The following is a 17,106-nucleotide window of genomic DNA, read 5'->3' as shown; positions in this document are numbered from 1 at the left end:
GTGGGGGAGAGTGTGTTGAAGGGGATGGAGTTTCAGCCAGGAACAATGGCCTTCTGGGAATAGTCAGTACTGATGGTGGTATAACAATATGTATCTACATACTGACAAAGGACTGTTTTTTACACTGAAAAATGGTTTAAAGTGGCCAGAGCAATAGTACAGTGGGGAAGACATTTCATTTGCATATAGCGGAGCCGGATTCAATACCTGGCATCCCATTTGGTTCCCCAGGAGTATTTCCTGAGTGCAGAGCCAGGAGTAACCCCTGAGCACCACTGGTTTTAAAAAAAAAAAAAAGCAAAAAATAAAAATAGTTTAAAAATGGTCGAAATGGTATACTTAATTATCTAAAAGTTACCCCATATCTATATTTATATCTATATTTCCTGATCTAAAAGCTATCATAGGGGCCAGAGCAACAGTACAACAGGTAGGGTGCTTGCCTTGCCCATGGCCGACCCGGATTTGATCTTAGCACCCCATATGATCCCTTGAGTACCTCCAGGAGTGATTCCTGAGTGCAGAGCCAGGAGGAAGGCCTCAGCATCAGTGGGCATGGCCAAACCCCAAATAAATTAAAGCTGCCACAGGAACTAAACCTTCATGGCAGTGCTTGTTTGCCAAGTGCCTATCCTCTCTAGCTGTGCCCATTGGCATTTACCTGGCTTCACAGCCAGTTCAAGATGCCTTTTCTGAAAGCTTGCGAAAGCGATTCCTGACTGGCCTGAGGACGCTTCACGCAGGAGAGATTCAGACGCCTCATCAGCTGCACAAAATCCCCAGGCAAAGCAAAAGTAAGGCTCTTTCATCCTCTATCTACCTCGTCTGGTAGAACCCCCGGGGTTTCCACGATTTGGAGGATAAATCAATGTTCCTTTGTTAGTCATACCGAACACGCCTTTCATGGTCCTGTGCTCACCAAAGATGGAAAAGAAGCAGCTGCCTGCCACTAACTCTGGGACTTGGGTACACCGTAATAACCACAGGGTCCTTACTGGAGGCCTCTGTTTGGAACATGCTCTCTTCAATGTGTAGGGCCCTCCTCCCCCCATGCCCCCCAAGGCTGCTGAACAAACAGCGGCCCCCTTAACCAGAGAATATTACATGGGAATTCTGTGGAGCAACTCTAACTGTGGCCGGCAGTGCACTAACCAGCCAATGGAACATGGAATCCAATTCAAGCCTCAGCTGCAGAGCCAGTGAAAAGCGATGCCATGTGGGAACTGCAGTGAGGCTTGGGGGCGAGGGGACTGCACATGAACTGTTGATGGACGAAGCTGGGGCGCACCTAGGATATACATACTGACCACTATTTAGTTCTGATGTTGAAGAGACCGGTTATGGGGGTGGAATGACAAAAGATGCGTCATTACACTAATACACAATAAATCGATATTTAAAATAATGATGGGGGAGACTTGATTTTTAAATAAGAGTTACTAATCTGGTTGAACAGGAAGAGTTCACTGTTAAAGCCAGGAAATGCACAACCACATGGGTTTCTTCACTTCCCTCCTTTCTCACACCTTTGAGATATCTCAAGGCACAGAAAACCCCTTTTCCACCAGGGGGCAGCATGCCTTTAACTATCACCTCACACCAGCGCAAAAAAAAAAAAAACAAAACCCAAACCCAAACCCTCAAACAAGCAAACAGAACAACCAGGCAAGCAATAGTCACATCAGAAGTTACAGGTATTTCTGTTATAATGACACGCTGTGGTAAAATACTTTGGGGCTCTGCAAAATCACATTGTAAATTAACAGTGAAGAGGGAAAAGAAAGTTATTCAAAATTTTTGAGTAATCAGGACATGAACAATTAACGCAACTGGAAAGATTCACTACACCCTAAGATATTCCACATTCATTCCTAAGGAATGGAAAATAAAGCAAGGAGCGGGGTAAGGGTAGGATGAGCTGTTTAATGCAAAAACGCACATGGATGGAGAAACCCTCAAAAGCATTTCCAAGCCACGTGACCAAGCCACCCCATGAGGGCCTGGGCAAGAGGCTGGCTGGGGAGGAGTCCAGGGGCGGGTATTCGGCTGCACTGTTGATGCTGTACTCCACGGGTACTGCCCGAGAAGCACAGACGTGCCTGGGGGAGCACCACCACTTGTGCATCGCCCATCAGCTTGCCTCATCTGCCAAGAGCTGTGGCTGAGAAACAGAAGAGATCTACTGACCTGCAGTGAGATAGGCGTAATAGCACTGAGACCACCTCGACTCGTTTTTCAGCCTCTCAAAGGAATCAAAGGCATCCTTGAAATTCAGCTCGATCATGCTGCACCAACCTATGAGAGACACGTTCTCAGATTAGGACCCCATGGCAGAAAGGGTTCTGTCCTGTTTGTAAGCTGTGAGGCCAATAACCGCTTCTCACTCTGTGAGCATTAGGGGAACACTATGCAAAAATTCTGAAAACTCATCCTTGACTCTTGAATGCTCTCAGTGTGATGTTTTAAGGAAGACAAGGCACGGCCGATTTCATAAGTGAGGAAGCTGTGCTAAGCCTGATGTCAAGATTCGTGGAAAAAGATAGCAAGGTTTGCCTCCGTCATGTGTGAGAGGACCCCAGCCAGCCACGAGACCCTTCAAACACTCACCTGCTCCTCAGTGATCGCTAACAACTGTCAACCCCTCACCCCGACCTCCCTCTGCAAGTTGGCAGTGAACCCCATCACCCCAGGGTCAGAACACTGAGACAGGCATCCTGTGAAGAACAGCAGCAGTCAAAAGGAAAGAACTGGATGCCCGTGGTTATAAACCGTATCGCCCACGTAGAGTCCCTCTGAGCCTCTTCCTGGGCTAAGAACATGACATAATTCTCTCAAAGCCCTGCGCAGGCTGAGGATGTGCTCACTTTACCAATGAGAACGCCTAAGGCATGAGGTTTTTTTGTTTTTAGTCACTTAGCTCAGTGACTAAGAGGGAAGAACTGAGGCACTGAGGTTAGCGCACCATCAAAAGGAAATTCTGGTGGCGGGAGACAGTGCAGCGGGTAAAGGCACTTGGCCTTGTACACAGATGACCTGGGCTGCACCCCTGGTACCCTGTATGGTTCCCCTGAGCACCAGGAGGAGTGATCACTGAGCACAGAGCAAGCCCTGAGCACCACCCAATGTGGCTCAAAGATCAAAACATAAAAAACAAAAGGAGATCCTGGTATCTTGTGCTTCACACAGGCCCGGTGTGACCTGGGAAGGGCGCATGAACAGTGTGTGGGGGGGGACGAGGAGTAGCACTTTTGAAAGACTCCACGTCCTGTTCTTTAGCTGATAGCTTTTAGAGTAAAATTGAAGATAATGATCATGAGGCTTCCTTCTGATGTGCTACACTACAAGACTTGGAAACAGGACAAAAAATGAGACTGCCATTATCTTACACACTTCAAATCACTGTGTGGGCTAAGCCCAGCTGAAAGAGATTAAAAAAAAAAAAAAGATCCAATTAACAACCCAAAATTTTCAAGAGGTTCCCCAATTCTCATCTCTAATATTTCAAAGATGAGCACTGACATATAACTCCCGTGTATGAAACCATTTACAAAACTTATCTCCAAAATTATACTTTTGATAACTTCCCCCAAATCACTATATCGTACACAAAACAATGTAATGTATGTTAAAACTATTTAAATAAAACGAGGAAAAAAATAAGTGTCTTTAAAATGTGTGTGTAGCTGCTGGGGGAAAGTCATACCAAATGGAGAAGGGAACGCCAAGTAAATTGTGAGTGGAGATCCCACGTGATAAGGGAAATGTGCGCTGAAAGTGGACTAGTGTCCGAACATGATGGCCACTCAATACCCCTATTGCAGACCACAACACCCAAAAGGAGAGAGAGAGAACAGATTGGAATGCCCTGCCACAGAGGTGGGGAGGGGAGGGGGGGGATGTGATTGGGGGGTGGGAGGGATACTGGGTTCATTGGTGATGGCGAATGGACACTGGTGGAGGGATGGGCTCCCGGACACTGCATGAGGGAAAAATAAGCACGAAATGTTTGAATCTGTAACTGTACCCTGTCACTCACTAATTAAAAAATAAAAAAGAAAAAAATAAACGAAAGAAAAATGTGTGTGTGTGGTGGGTGGGGGGTGGAAGTCACGTAAGGAGATCTTCGAATTCAAGTCCTTTGGAACACTTTCCATTCTACACTGGATCACAGAGGTCCAGCAGATTTAGACACAGAAATACACTCCCATCGGATTACACTTCAGGCATTGAAAAGCACAGCTCAGCTTATGGGGCAGCTTTTAATTTGTTTAATTTACACTCGGCTTTGAAGAGGCTCCGGAAGACAATTACATCCACAGCAGGAGGAGCACGTGGCAGCCTCTTATGGTCCCAACTTGCCCACGGGGTGACAACTGCCTTGCCAGGGAGTTCTTTCCTCTTTCTGCAGGCTGCTTTTCTGTCCCAACTTCCCTTCTGCTTCCTATCATCCCTCTTCATCTCTCCTTTCTCGGCAACTTCATTCCTTCTCTGTGTGCTCTATGAGGGGACTTAGGAGTCAGAGGCTGAAACCTGATGATGTATAAACCCTGCATTAAAAAATGGTTGTTTCAAAAGTAGAGAGAGAGGATGGGGAATATTGTCTGCCATGGAGGCAGGGGGAGGGTGGGAAAGGGGGGTTATACTGGGGATATTGGTGGTGGGGAATGTGCACTGGTGGAGGGATGGGTGTTTGATCATTGTGAGATTGTAACCCAAACTTGAAAGCTTGTAACTATCTCACAGTGATTCAATAAAATTTTAAAAAGTAAAAAAATAATAATAAATGGTTGTTTCAAGTCTAAGGTTGTGCCCATGCTTCTTGGCCTAACAGAAAAGCTATGACCCAAAGTAACAGCAAAAAAAGTCTGCAAATTTATCTGCAGAAGGGGAAGTTGCTAATGTGTGCACCCAGAGCCTATCAGTAGGTGTCGTCCCTTTGCCTCATATAAAGCTCCCACCTGCCACAAAGGAGGCCTCTTCTCTCCAGTGGCCTCTGTGGGAGGCCACACAGCCAGCTCTCTCAGAAGCTCTGCTCATCTCCTCAGGGGAACACAGGTGTGGAAAGGAGGGGAAGGATCCTGTCTGAATTCTAACATGCTATCCAATGAGGTATTTAAAAATGGCCTTCAATCAATTCACAAATCCTAACATTTAAATGTCTAAGGAATAAATTCGAAAGAATGAGAAAGGCAGAGATAAGCACTAGCCCTTGTGCTACACAACAGCACTCTAAGGCTGCAAGCACCTCAAGATGTACCGTGAAGAGCACTCATGATGAAAAGGTACACGAACGAAGGGATATTAGCACGGCGTCACCCCAGCCTCAAGCAGAGGTAGAACCTGTACCAGCCCGAGTCCACAGCAAGACGTTGAGGGGTGGTGTGGTGTGTGTGTGTGTGTGTGTGTGTGTGTGTGTGTGTGTGTGTGCGTACACACTGCAGAGCCAGCGCAGGAGCCCAGCCCTACGCATGCCAGCCATCACCTTCCCACTGAGCCCCACACATCCCACACTTACCGATTTCATACAGACAGACATGCTGGATTTCTCTCTGATCTACAGCCAGTTCCAGAGCAGTGTGGAAGGAAGTCAAGGCACTGTTGATTTGACACTAAAGGAAAAAAATGCAAAGAGTTACTGGATAAAACCTGTCACCTTGTCCCTTAATGGTCAAACAGGCTAAAAGGCAGAGGAGAGGAGGAGACTCCCACGTGCTTCTGAGCTGTGACATGGCCCTACACAGGTGATCCCACTGAAGGGCTCAGCTCACCCCTGGCTCCTGCCTCTCTTCAGATGTGGCCCAGATGCCTGATCTACTGCACTCATTTGTGGAGTACAGAATAACATCACATGAGACTGACACCCAAGGACAGTAGATACAAGGGCCAGGAGGATTTCTCCATAGCTAGAAGCCTGCTTCATGAGTGGAGGGGAGAAGGCAGATGGAATAGAGAAGGGATCACTAAGAAAATGATGGCTGGAAGAATCAGTCGGGATGGGAGATGTGTGCCAAAAGTAGATAATGGACCAAATATGATGACCTCTCAGTTGCAAGCCATGATGCCCATAAGTAGAGAGAGAATATGGGGAATATTGTCTGCCATGGAGGCAGGGGGAGGGTAGGAAGGGGGGATATACCGATGATTGTGGTGGTGGGAAATGTGCACTGGTGGAGGGATGGGTGCTTGGTCACTGTGTGATTGTAACCCAAACATGGAAGCTTGTAACTATCTTATAGTGATTCAATAAAATTAAAAAGAAAAAAATAAGAACTGATCTAACTGCTCCTTTGTTAGGGACAATATCCCATCTTCCTGGGTATGCTCGTCTCTGGTCTGGAAAGTCTCCCTCAGTGTTGAGTGCATGCGTGACACGGTGCCACTGGTCCAGCTTGAGTGGCCCCTCCCGCTGGCTCCCTCTCTACCACCCAAGTCATGGCTCAGTTCCACACCCTGAACGTTCTCTGCCCTCCCAAGCCCTTAGCAAGCCTCCGAGGATCCAGGTTACATCGCCAACATTTGCATTCACCCAGCACAGTCTCCAACCCATCCGACCCCTTCACATGTCTGTTCTACTACTTCCTGGTTAAATACACTGAACTTCCCACTGAAGTTCTTTCAAAGTCGGAGACTGTAAGCACTTGCCAGAGACACCTAGACGGCATCACCAGTATGATAAGGGTTAGATTAAATCCTAAACCCAGTAATGAGGGGTGTTCCGTGTCTGGCCTGTGTACTAGACACAGACAGCCTCTTTCCTCCCTCAGGGGCTTGAAGGGTGAGAGGGGCTCCTGCCCTCTTCCCTGGCTCTTTGCGACTCAGTCACTGAGGAGACTTTGGAGACACACCACACCTCAGCGATGAGTCTGCTGGAACATGTCAGGACACTGACTCAGGGACACTAGAAGCCAAAATGCACTAACCAAGGCCATAGCTGCAGCAGGAAGTGTTCAAGCCACAAAGTAACAGGCCGTTCCGCCGTCCAGACATTCAGACTGTAGCGCGACCCCTTTCAGCGTGAGTGAACCGCTGCCTGATTCTTGTTCCTAAACAGCCTCACAGGGAACCTTGCAGGATGGTGAGACAGGCCTACAGTGCGACAGTCACAGAGCCACACTGACTTCAAGCTTTCAGTAAAAATAGCAAAGCAGCAAAACATGGGCCTACTCATGTGCATGTGTGAGCACGTGTGATGATCCGTACTTGCAGACAGGATTGGCTATGCATCACGGCCACCTCTTAACCTCTTCCCTTTCTACATCAAAGCGCTTTCTCTGCATCACACATGTACTCAGTTTAGCAAATTCACAAAGAAACCACAGGTCAGAGATCCTGGTTTGCACTGCAATGCCCTAGTGCCCTTCAGAGGACTTGGTTAACATTTACTGAGCAACTACTTATTTCCCCAGGAAGGTCCTAGGCTCTGGGGCTACAAAGATGAATCAAAATAAAGCTTTCATTATAGTAAAGTGAAGTAAACGAAATACAAAACCAAGCAATAACTGAATTGATATTCTTTTAACCCTTTCAGATCCTCGCGGAGACAAGTCAAATATCCATTAGATTTTCAGATGGAAAAATACTGAAGTTCAAAGAGCTGCTATGTAGCGTGGTCAAACTTAAAAGCTAGAGACTAGAGTGCTAGCATGGAGGTTAAGCATACTGCTTTGCATGGAGTAGATTTGATTCTCAGAGGCACTGCCGCCTCTCAGCACAGAACTGGGGGAATTCCCCCTGAGCATTGATGAATGTGACCCAGAAACCCTCCCCACGAAATGGTTAATTAGTTACTAGCCAATATTCTGAGTATCTCCAAGACAGTCCTTCCTCAGGAAGTGTGTGTGCAGGTGTGGTTAAAGATTTCGAGGTGAAGAGTATCCTGGATTAGCCAGGCAGTCCCCAAAGCAATCTCAATATCTTGTTTGTTCCTCATTTCTAGTGGTGCTCAGGGCTGACTCCTGGTTTTGTGCTCAGGGATCATTTCCTGTTCAGGGGACACCATGGGGTGCTGGGAATCAAACCTAGGTTGGTCACATGTAAGACAAGTGCCCAAGCCTCTGTACGAACTCTCTAGCCCCTCAACTATCACATTGAGAGGGAAACAGAATGACACAGAAGAGGGACAGTGTGACCACAGATACAGAGATGAAATGATGTGGCCATAGCAAAGAAATGACCTTGGGCCAGGAGCGGTCAGACTTCTGAGAGATTCGGCAGGAAGTGCTGCTTCCTTGTCAACACCCTGATTTCAGATTCTGAACTTTCGATCTCCTAGCGGATGTGAGAATAACAAGACATCAAGTTTGTGACAATTTATTCCAGGCCATCAGGACACTACTGCTATATATTTATTTATAAATTAAATATTAAGAAGTACCCTACTAATTCTGTTACAAGTATTCTAGTTAAAGTGTAAAAGTACTAAAACCACTCACAGAGCTTAATGACACTGTCCCAGGAGCAGGCTAAAGTACAAAATTAATTCTAGCTATGCCTTATAATCCAGTCAGAAATTGCAATGAATGGCCACTAATGTTGTGGAAATATATTTCTTCTTACTTTTCACCAAAATGATCTAAATTGCAAGTGACAGATAGGGCATTTTTATGATCACAGATTAAAATGCACAGTCCAGCAGAGAGAGGAGAATTAGCCTCAGTTTGGTACTCAATTCATAGTTTGTGCTTTTTTTTTGTTTTTGTTTTTGTTTTTAAGACACACAGCTGTCCTGGCAGAAGAGAATCCAGAAAATTAGGGTTTATAAAATAAACCATGAAGGCAAGAATTAGACAGTACTCTATAAGCTTTGTCTTGTTAATTACACGCTGACCTGGCATGTCACAGAAGCCACTTGAAGTCTCACTAGCTTTATCTACACCCAGAAGAAGCCATGAAACACACGCACAGGCCCTTGCCAAGTTAAATGGAGAATGTTTGTTGTGAAATTAGAATCAACATTAATAACAGCGTCTGCATTGTTACTGCAGGGACTTGGCATACATTCTACTTCAGAACTTGATAGGCATTAACTTGTGTGACAGGAGGGATTTGGCTCTCAACTTTATCCTGCTGACGTATAAGAAAATATGTGGATTTTTGCAGTGTGTGCACAAGTGACATTACTCTCATGAATTCTCAAAGTTTTAGAGTTTTCTTGAAATCTCTAGAGACAAATTTCATTTGAAAATAACATTTCCAAATGAAATACAAATCATTTGAAATACAAATCATTTGAAAATAACAACAGTTCTTTTCTCTTTTTAATAGACAAATAATTTGCCTGGATCACCAGCTAAAATACTGGATATTAGCAAACACAGCATGCCATTAGTATATTGTGTTTTGTTTTGTTTTGGAGAGGAGGCACTTGGCTACTCCAGCAGTGCTGGGAGAAGAGGGGGAATGTGAGGGGCTGGGGGTGGGGGGGCAGTGTCACGCATCCAAGTCAGGGACTGCATCAGGGTCAGCCATGCACAAGGCCGGCACTTTAACCTCTGTGGTATCTCTCAAGCCCTATCTTACTGCCTTTTATCAGGATGCTCTAATGTTGCAACATTAAATATCTGTATTTTTAATACATGTATATTTTTAATACATGCCATTTTTAAACAAAAGAAATTTCCTTTCTATATCAATTGTGCCAATTCTTTGCCTCGCTTTTTATTTCCCCTTTCTAAATTTCAATTTGGGCACCTTGATTTATAATGCTTCTCATATGAGAATTTCAGGCATATATTATTCTATTTTCGTACCAGTGACAGCATTCTTCCACCAATGTTCCAAGGTCCCCTTAGCTTTCTTGACTTTTTAAAAATATGCTTGGATAATCACTAAGTGATAGTTGGGCTTTTATTGATAGTTTGCACACTCTTATCAATTGCTCCCTTAATATAAAAAAAAGTCAGAAATATATTTCCTGTGGCAGAACCAGGCTTAACTTTTAGGAGTAACTCCTAAAAGTGGAGTTACAATATAGAATTTTTCCTTAAAAAAATTTCACAATATGGAATATTTTAAATGTTGTCTGGGGCTAGAAACATAGGACCGCTGGTAAGGCACTTGCTTTGCTTGCAGCCAATCCTGGTTTGATCCCCAGCATCCAACATGGTCCCCTGAGCACTACCAGGAGTGATTTCTTATTGCAGAGCCAGGAATAATCCCTGAACACTGCCAGGTGTGATCAAAAAAAAAAAAAAAACCCCTAAAAATATATTGCTAAATTAAATTTACTAATATTTATTTAGAAGTTCTATTAAATTGATCAATTTGAGATCTCAAATTTGATCTCAAATCAAATTTATATCAGAATAATGTTGGAAATTGCAGACTTACAGAAAAAATTCTGGAAATATGTGAACAAGTAATTTACTATGAAGTTATATCTTTTGATTTAATTATTCATTTGAAATGTGCAAATTGCCACAATTAATTTTTCTTTTAATGGGCATGAATTATTAAAGAGAATAATAAATTTTGGTCAATGATATCAGATTTCAGTGCTAATTCTAAAACAAATTTTAAGCCTTAGAAAATAATTTAAAAATAATTTGCTTTTGCTCTTGGGTGATGTTGAAATAAGTGAATTTATGCAAATAGAAAGAACTTAAAAATATACACTATCCTTTAAAAATAGGTGCACATAGTTAATAGTGAAGGGGAATAAATCATGATATTGTTTTCCAACATTTAGGCCCAAACCAAAGTAAATGACAATTTAGCTTCTAAAAAATTACTTCAAGCCATCTGGCAAAACTCCAGGTCCTACCTACCAGCTATGTAATATTCTTTTTATGATAGGTAAGTACATATACACATACATACTTATTTGTGCACACACATATAAGTATATACCTTGTTTAAATAAAACATTCCTGGAAAGAGAATAATGAAAAATAAAATTTTTACAGCATTATCCACAACAGGAGAGATGTGAAAACCACCTTAAAGTACATCTGTGAAAAACTGGAGTAAGAAGATACATACTCAATGGAATATTCAGCTACAATTGTTTTTAAATGTATGAGTTTTTGTCATTGGTTACATGAGAACATTATGCTAAGTAAAATAAGTTAAGTGAAAAAGGACAGACACCATCTGTTTTTACTTATACCCCAAAGAAAAAGGAACAATGCGGATAATTTTTAAAAAGTACTGGGACCCTGGCAGTAGACCTATGGCTACCAGAGGTAAAAGATAGAATGAATCGGGGGAGCGGGGTCAATGACTGAAAACTAGACCATTGGTAAATGGTATGGTATGAAATAGACATTTGTCATGATGGAAAGTTACAGTGCTTTAAAACCCTTAGTCCCACAACTAGAAAGAAAAGGAACATATACTATGAAGGAAATGAGGACCATCGGCAACAGTTTTTACTTAATTTAAAAAATGAGTTACTTTTTTAAATTTTTGCGTCACACCTGATGATACTCAGGGGTTACTCCTGGCTCTGCACTCAGAAATTAATCCTGGCAGCACAAGGGGGACTATATGAGATGCTGGTGATCGAACCTGGGTCAGCTGTGTGCAACGCAAATACCCTACCCACTGTACTATCACTCCAGCCCCCAAAATGAGTTATTCTGAAGATGCTTCTACATTAAGTTTTTTAGCCCCTTCAAAAGTAAAGTATAATCATAAAGGCACAAAATGAAGAATTTTCAGAGCCAACACATTAAAACTGGGGTCTGTTATTGTTATGCTCTGTTATTCTGAAAGATTTCCAATCGCAATACAAGCTAAAAGGATTCATTAAATTCAGCAACCCAGCAAAGGGTTCTGTGACAGGGGTGATATGACACTCCCACTCTTCCCCTCTGACTCAGGACAAAGGTTCTTTCACTGGGCCGTATTATTTTGTTCTCATCAACATAAGGAAATAATGGTGAATTAAAAAAATGTGTGGAGAGTTCCTTGTGTCTGCACACACATGGTACATCAAGTTATCATCCCGTAGGTGAGCACATTGTACAGTAACTTGTGCAAATGTGAGCCCACCAGCTCCAATTTACATAGGGATCATCTGTTTCCAAGAAGCCAACTTCCCTTACACCTTTCCAAAACAGAATGCTTTAACTATCAGTCAATCATTTTTCCAAAACAGAATGCTTTAACTATCAGTCAATACCTTTTCTTCACATGTTTTAATTTGCATCTACTTGATAATACTGTGAGACACGTTTCATTTGCCATTTGTACATCTTATGTTTTGTGGAGGTGTTTCTGTTATTTTTCTTTTTGAATGTTTATATTCCTTCATTAATTTTATAGGAGCCCTTTTGATATCAAGAGATGTTAATCCTTAATTATTTGCTTCCTTTTTTTTCATTTTTAACTGCTATTTTTATAATATGATAGAAGTGACAACATCAAACTTAAACAATTTTGGTCAATATATGATCAATTTGATAGATTTTTTTTCCTCCTTTGGGAGACACCTGGCTGTGCTCCAGGCTCACTCCTGGAAGTGCTCGTGGGACCACATGCAGTGATGGGGACCCAACCAGGGTTGGCTGCGTGCAAGACTAGCGCTGTAACTCCTGTACTAGCTCTCTAGTTCCTCAATCTTCTGCTTAATGTTTTGATTTTAGAATTATGCTCTCAAGTCTTTGGGAAAGATTATGAAGCTTTTAGTATTCCATACATAAACCAGAAGCTACAAATGGGATGTATGAATTTGGTGTAGTTTGCACAACTTTTCAAAATGTCAAATATGACTGCTCTGATATCCAGGGGCTAAAGAAATCTAATGCAGTACAATTTCTAGGAAAAGGGCAAAAGTCTAGGGTGTACATTAATTCATTCATCACACACACACACTCTGAAGCCCTACTTCCTGGGAGTTGGATGTTGTGGAAGGCATCTGGGATCAAGCAGTGATGCAAACAAAATCCCACCCTCAAAGAGTTACATCCCATAGAAAGGGTAGAGACAGATCAGGAGCATGTAAGGGCAATGTTCCGGGCCTTGTGTCCAGTGGGAATGCATCTCAAGCAGGAGATGGAGAGAGGCTCCTAGTGAGGAGGGCTGACTTGTGGAAGGAAAACCATGATCAGGGAGGGTTTTCCTGAGAAAATAAGTCAAAGGAGCAGAGATGGTTGGCGAAGCAGGAACAGGGGTAAGAGCACTTTCAGGCTGGCACCAGAGATGGAAAAACCCTGAGGTGGAGCATGCTCTCTCCATACAAGGGGGAGGACAGTGGAGCAAGACAAGGGCCTGGACAATGAGGTTACTGCGGGCATCACAGGCCTGTATAGGGATGTCATGAGATTTGAGACACTGCACTGAATGAGGAGAGTCATTTGAAGGACTTTGCATACTGGCATATGCACTGTAGCACTGTCATCCCGTTATTCATCGATTTGCTCAAGAGGGCACCAGTAATGTCTCCATTGTGAAACTTGTTACTGTTTTAGGCATATTGAATACGCCACGGGGAGCTTGCCAGGTTCTGCTGTGCGGGCGGGATACTCTTGGTAGCTTGCCGGGCTCTCTGAGAGGGGCGGAGGAATCAAACCCAGGTTGGCCGCATGCAAGGCAAACGCCCTACCCGCTGTGCTATCGCTCCAGTCCTCTCACTGGCATATGTGATCTGACTTAAATCTGACCAGTTGCTTTGGCCATACAGAGAACAGACTCCAGGGCAGGAAGGCCAAAAGCAGAATGAGGAGAACCCCACACCGTCCAGGAGGCAAATGACGGTGAGTGAGCCGGGGAACAGGAGGCCAGAGAAAGCAGAAGGGAGCAATCAGATTCTAGTTGTATCTGGAAGAGTAGACAGGCTTGACTAAGAGATTCAACATGAGACACGAAAAACAGAAAAGTCAGAAAAGAATAAGCCCGAGGGTTCTGGCATAGAAGGCAGAGTGAGAAGCAGGCCAGCAGCAGGGGTACAGGGAGCTCAGCCCTGTGGCAGCTGAGGCTGCAACAAAGGCAGAGGAGAACATTTGGGGAGTCAGAGGATACTGAGCTAGAGGATAAATCTTGGGGTCACTAGGATCTGGGAGCCACCATGAGGCTGGATGACATAAGGGATCTATGGCCCAAGCTTCCCCAATCCCTGAAAAATGAAAGAAAAAGAAACAGGGAGGGTGATAAAGAGAAAGTCCAAGACCAGGGTTGGGTCCGATGAGGGGTTGGGCAGAGAAGGGGGAGGAGCCGTGCTTGTCAGATCCGGGGTGGAAGACAGGAAGGGGAAATGGGCCCCACCAATGGAAACACGTGGTGGGCAACGAACCTCCCGAGGAAAATGGTGGCTGTGAATTGAACTTAAAGAACCGCTAAAGACTTGAGAGACTTCTGAGGTTCCTAATTAATTAACCATAGAGCAAAGGGATTATCCAATGTGAGCACCAGGAGACAGGAGACTCTGCAAATTAACAAAATGTGGCAAAGGATTTCATTCAGTAAGTCCCTAAAAATTGGATTACAGTGATTACTACTTTCTACTACTGTTGATTACACAAACTTACAAAAAAATTAATAAATTACAGGATTTGTAAAAATACATATATGTATATACACATACATATACATATATGTATATACACATATACATACATCTCACAAGGATGTTCTGTGGATCTCCATTTGTTCTTTCAACTGTCTACAATAAGAACTCTTCTGAGGGGCTGGAGCAATAGCATAGCGGGTAGGGTGTTTGCCTTGTACATGACTGACCCAGGTTCGATCCCCAGCATCCCATATGGTTCCAGAGCACCGCCAGGAGTGATTCCTGAGTGCAAAACCAGGAGTAACCCTTGAGCATTGCTGGGTGTGACCCAAAAAGCAAAACCAAAAAAAAAAAAAAAGAAGAAGAAGAATTCTTCTGAGTCTATGATGAATGAATATTAGAAGGTAATAGATCTCTACCTGGTCACTGTAGTTAATACTCTGATATCTTAGAGGAAGGTAAATAAGGGGCTGGAGTGATAGTACAGCAGGTAAGGCATTTGCCTTGTATACGTTCAATTCTGGATTCAACATGGACCCTCTATGATCCCTGAGTCAGGAGTAAACTCTGAGAACTGCTGAGTATGGCCACAAAAGCAAACAAAAAGATAGTTATTTCTGAATCACAACACTTTTACCTGCTTCATGATGTTCCTCATGATGTCTGGGACCAACGAGGTCTCAAATAAATATGCAAGATTTAGATATTAAAAGGTAGTTGAAAAAGCACATTATTTTGCTGAGTCCTTTCAAGGAGCACTCTGCTCTCATTATCTTCATCCTAACTCCTAACAACATGGTATTTTAAATCAAGGATCTGCCAAGCTGGCCGACACGTTATAGCTCAATGGGACAATGTGCATATTTGGCTGAAGGTCACACAGCCTTTGAGCTGGAGTTGTGAAATGTGCACCTGCTCATTCCCTAGAGCCAGTACTGCACCTCTCCATCCCACGGCCTCCTCAACCTACTGATACCGCTCCTCCCTCAAGCGCCACCTCCTCCTGCCCACTTCTGGTCATCCCCACCCATTCCACCTTCTTCATGTCATTTAAAGAAATAACCTTCTTACACATGTATAAGGTTATCTTCAGAGTAAAGTAGGGCAGGGGTGTTTTCTGTTTCTCTTAGCAACCCCTCCCTCAGAGACTATTCATATCATGGGCAACAAATAGTGGGATGCAGCATTTATGCATACAGCACCTCCGCATAAATGGACAGCAGTCCCACCAGTGATGGGAGAAGAACAGAATAATGCACCAGTTACAAGTTACTCTTAGTCTTGCAACTATTATGCATACGATTCTGACTAAATGTATAGAAAGTGCTTTATATTGGGATGTACAATGCAGACATTATTCTGTATAAATAGGAAAAAAAACACCCAAGCAAGCACCCTGTACTTAGTGCCTTACTGAGCCCATGTTCTATTATTTAAGGCTGACATGAGAGGCTGCCCTCTACCACAGAGGAGAACAAAGGCTCAGCAAGTCAGCTGGCTAGGAAGTGGAGGAAGAGCCTGCTCAGAGTTGAGCCCAATGCTACTCAGCTACCCCAGAGAAAAAGAAATTTTATGAAAAATAGCAAATTCCAAAGACATGAGCTAAACATGTAAAAGATGCTGCCAAAGAACTAGAAATAGAGGCAAGAATTAGCTCATTAAATAAAGACCACGCTTCAGACCCCAACAAGAGAACCCCAATTTAGACTCCACACAGCAGTCGTGGTCCCCCAGATCTCTAAACTCTGTCTGATAAGACAAATGAGGACTTCTGACCACCCCTCACCTTAGGTTCAATAATATTCCATAATGATTCACAAAACTGGGCTAAAAAACTTTGCTCTTACGCATTTATTACAAGAGTGTCCAAAAAAAGGGGCACAGAGGCTGAGGACTGGAGCATAATGGACCCCATCTCTTAAGATTTAGGAGCAACAAACATGCTTTCCTGGCACACAGAAGCCTTCACCAAACTGGAAGCTCACTGAGCCCCCATTGTTTATGGTTTTCATGAAGGTCATGACCATGGGTAGGACTGATTCAACAATTTGACACTGATGAATAAATTCAAACACTTGCTCCTTGCTGTCCCCAGAGCTGGGGTTGATGCAGGGAAACACCAATCCTCTAACCACAGAGCTGGCTCTGGTAGCCAGTCCCCACCCTGATGCTACCCAGGGGAAGGTTCCAGTCACCAGCCATCTCATTGACACTCAGGAAGGTGCAGAGGGTCTTGTTTGCAGTCACAAAGATGCTCCTGTCTGACCTCTGCCACCCAGAATATACCTAAAATGGTCTCTACTAGGAACTATGGACAAATTCCAAATATCTATCTTGCTCATCTGTTTTGTTTTTCAACCAACACCTTAAGATCTCAGGGGATAGTCTCGGTTCCCTGCTTAAAGGATCAAATAGTACTAAGGATGGAGGCTTTCTGCATGCAAAACATCAATGCACTCATCCTATTGAGTTATCTCTGGCCCTACAATCATGTTATATCATAGGGTCACAGTCACTGTTCCCTATTCTTTTTTGGGTCTACAGTAGGGAGAAGGGTGGGCCATAGCCAGTGGTGCTCAGGGCTTCCTCCCAGCTCTATGCTCAGGCTCACTTCTGACAGTGCTTAAGGGATCATAGGTGGAAACAGAAACACTGAG

At 43.7% G+C, this 17,106-nt stretch overlaps 1 protein-coding gene across 1 annotated transcript in view; it reads right to left on the bottom strand.

Moving 5' to 3' along the window:
• Positions 1-17,106, bottom strand: part of TTC39C (tetratricopeptide repeat domain 39C) — a 106,754-nt gene that overhangs the window by 14,179 nt on the left and 75,469 nt on the right. Inside the window, exons 7-8 of the mRNA XM_055129620.1 lie at positions 5,516-5,609; positions 2,188-2,295 (exon numbers count right to left, since the gene is read on the bottom strand). Of these exons, the coding sequence (XP_054985595.1) occupies positions 2,188-2,295; positions 5,516-5,609 (202 nt within the window). The remainder of the gene's footprint in view (positions 1-2,187; positions 2,296-5,515; positions 5,610-17,106) is intronic.

Source organism: Sorex araneus, chromosome 2 (genome assembly GCF_027595985.1).
Source record: "Sorex araneus isolate mSorAra2 chromosome 2, mSorAra2.pri, whole genome shotgun sequence".
Lineage (NCBI taxonomy): Eukaryota > Metazoa > Chordata > Mammalia > Eulipotyphla > Soricidae > Sorex > Sorex araneus.
Note: the sequence above shows the minus strand (reverse complement) of the source record. Positions and strands in the feature narration are given on the sequence as shown.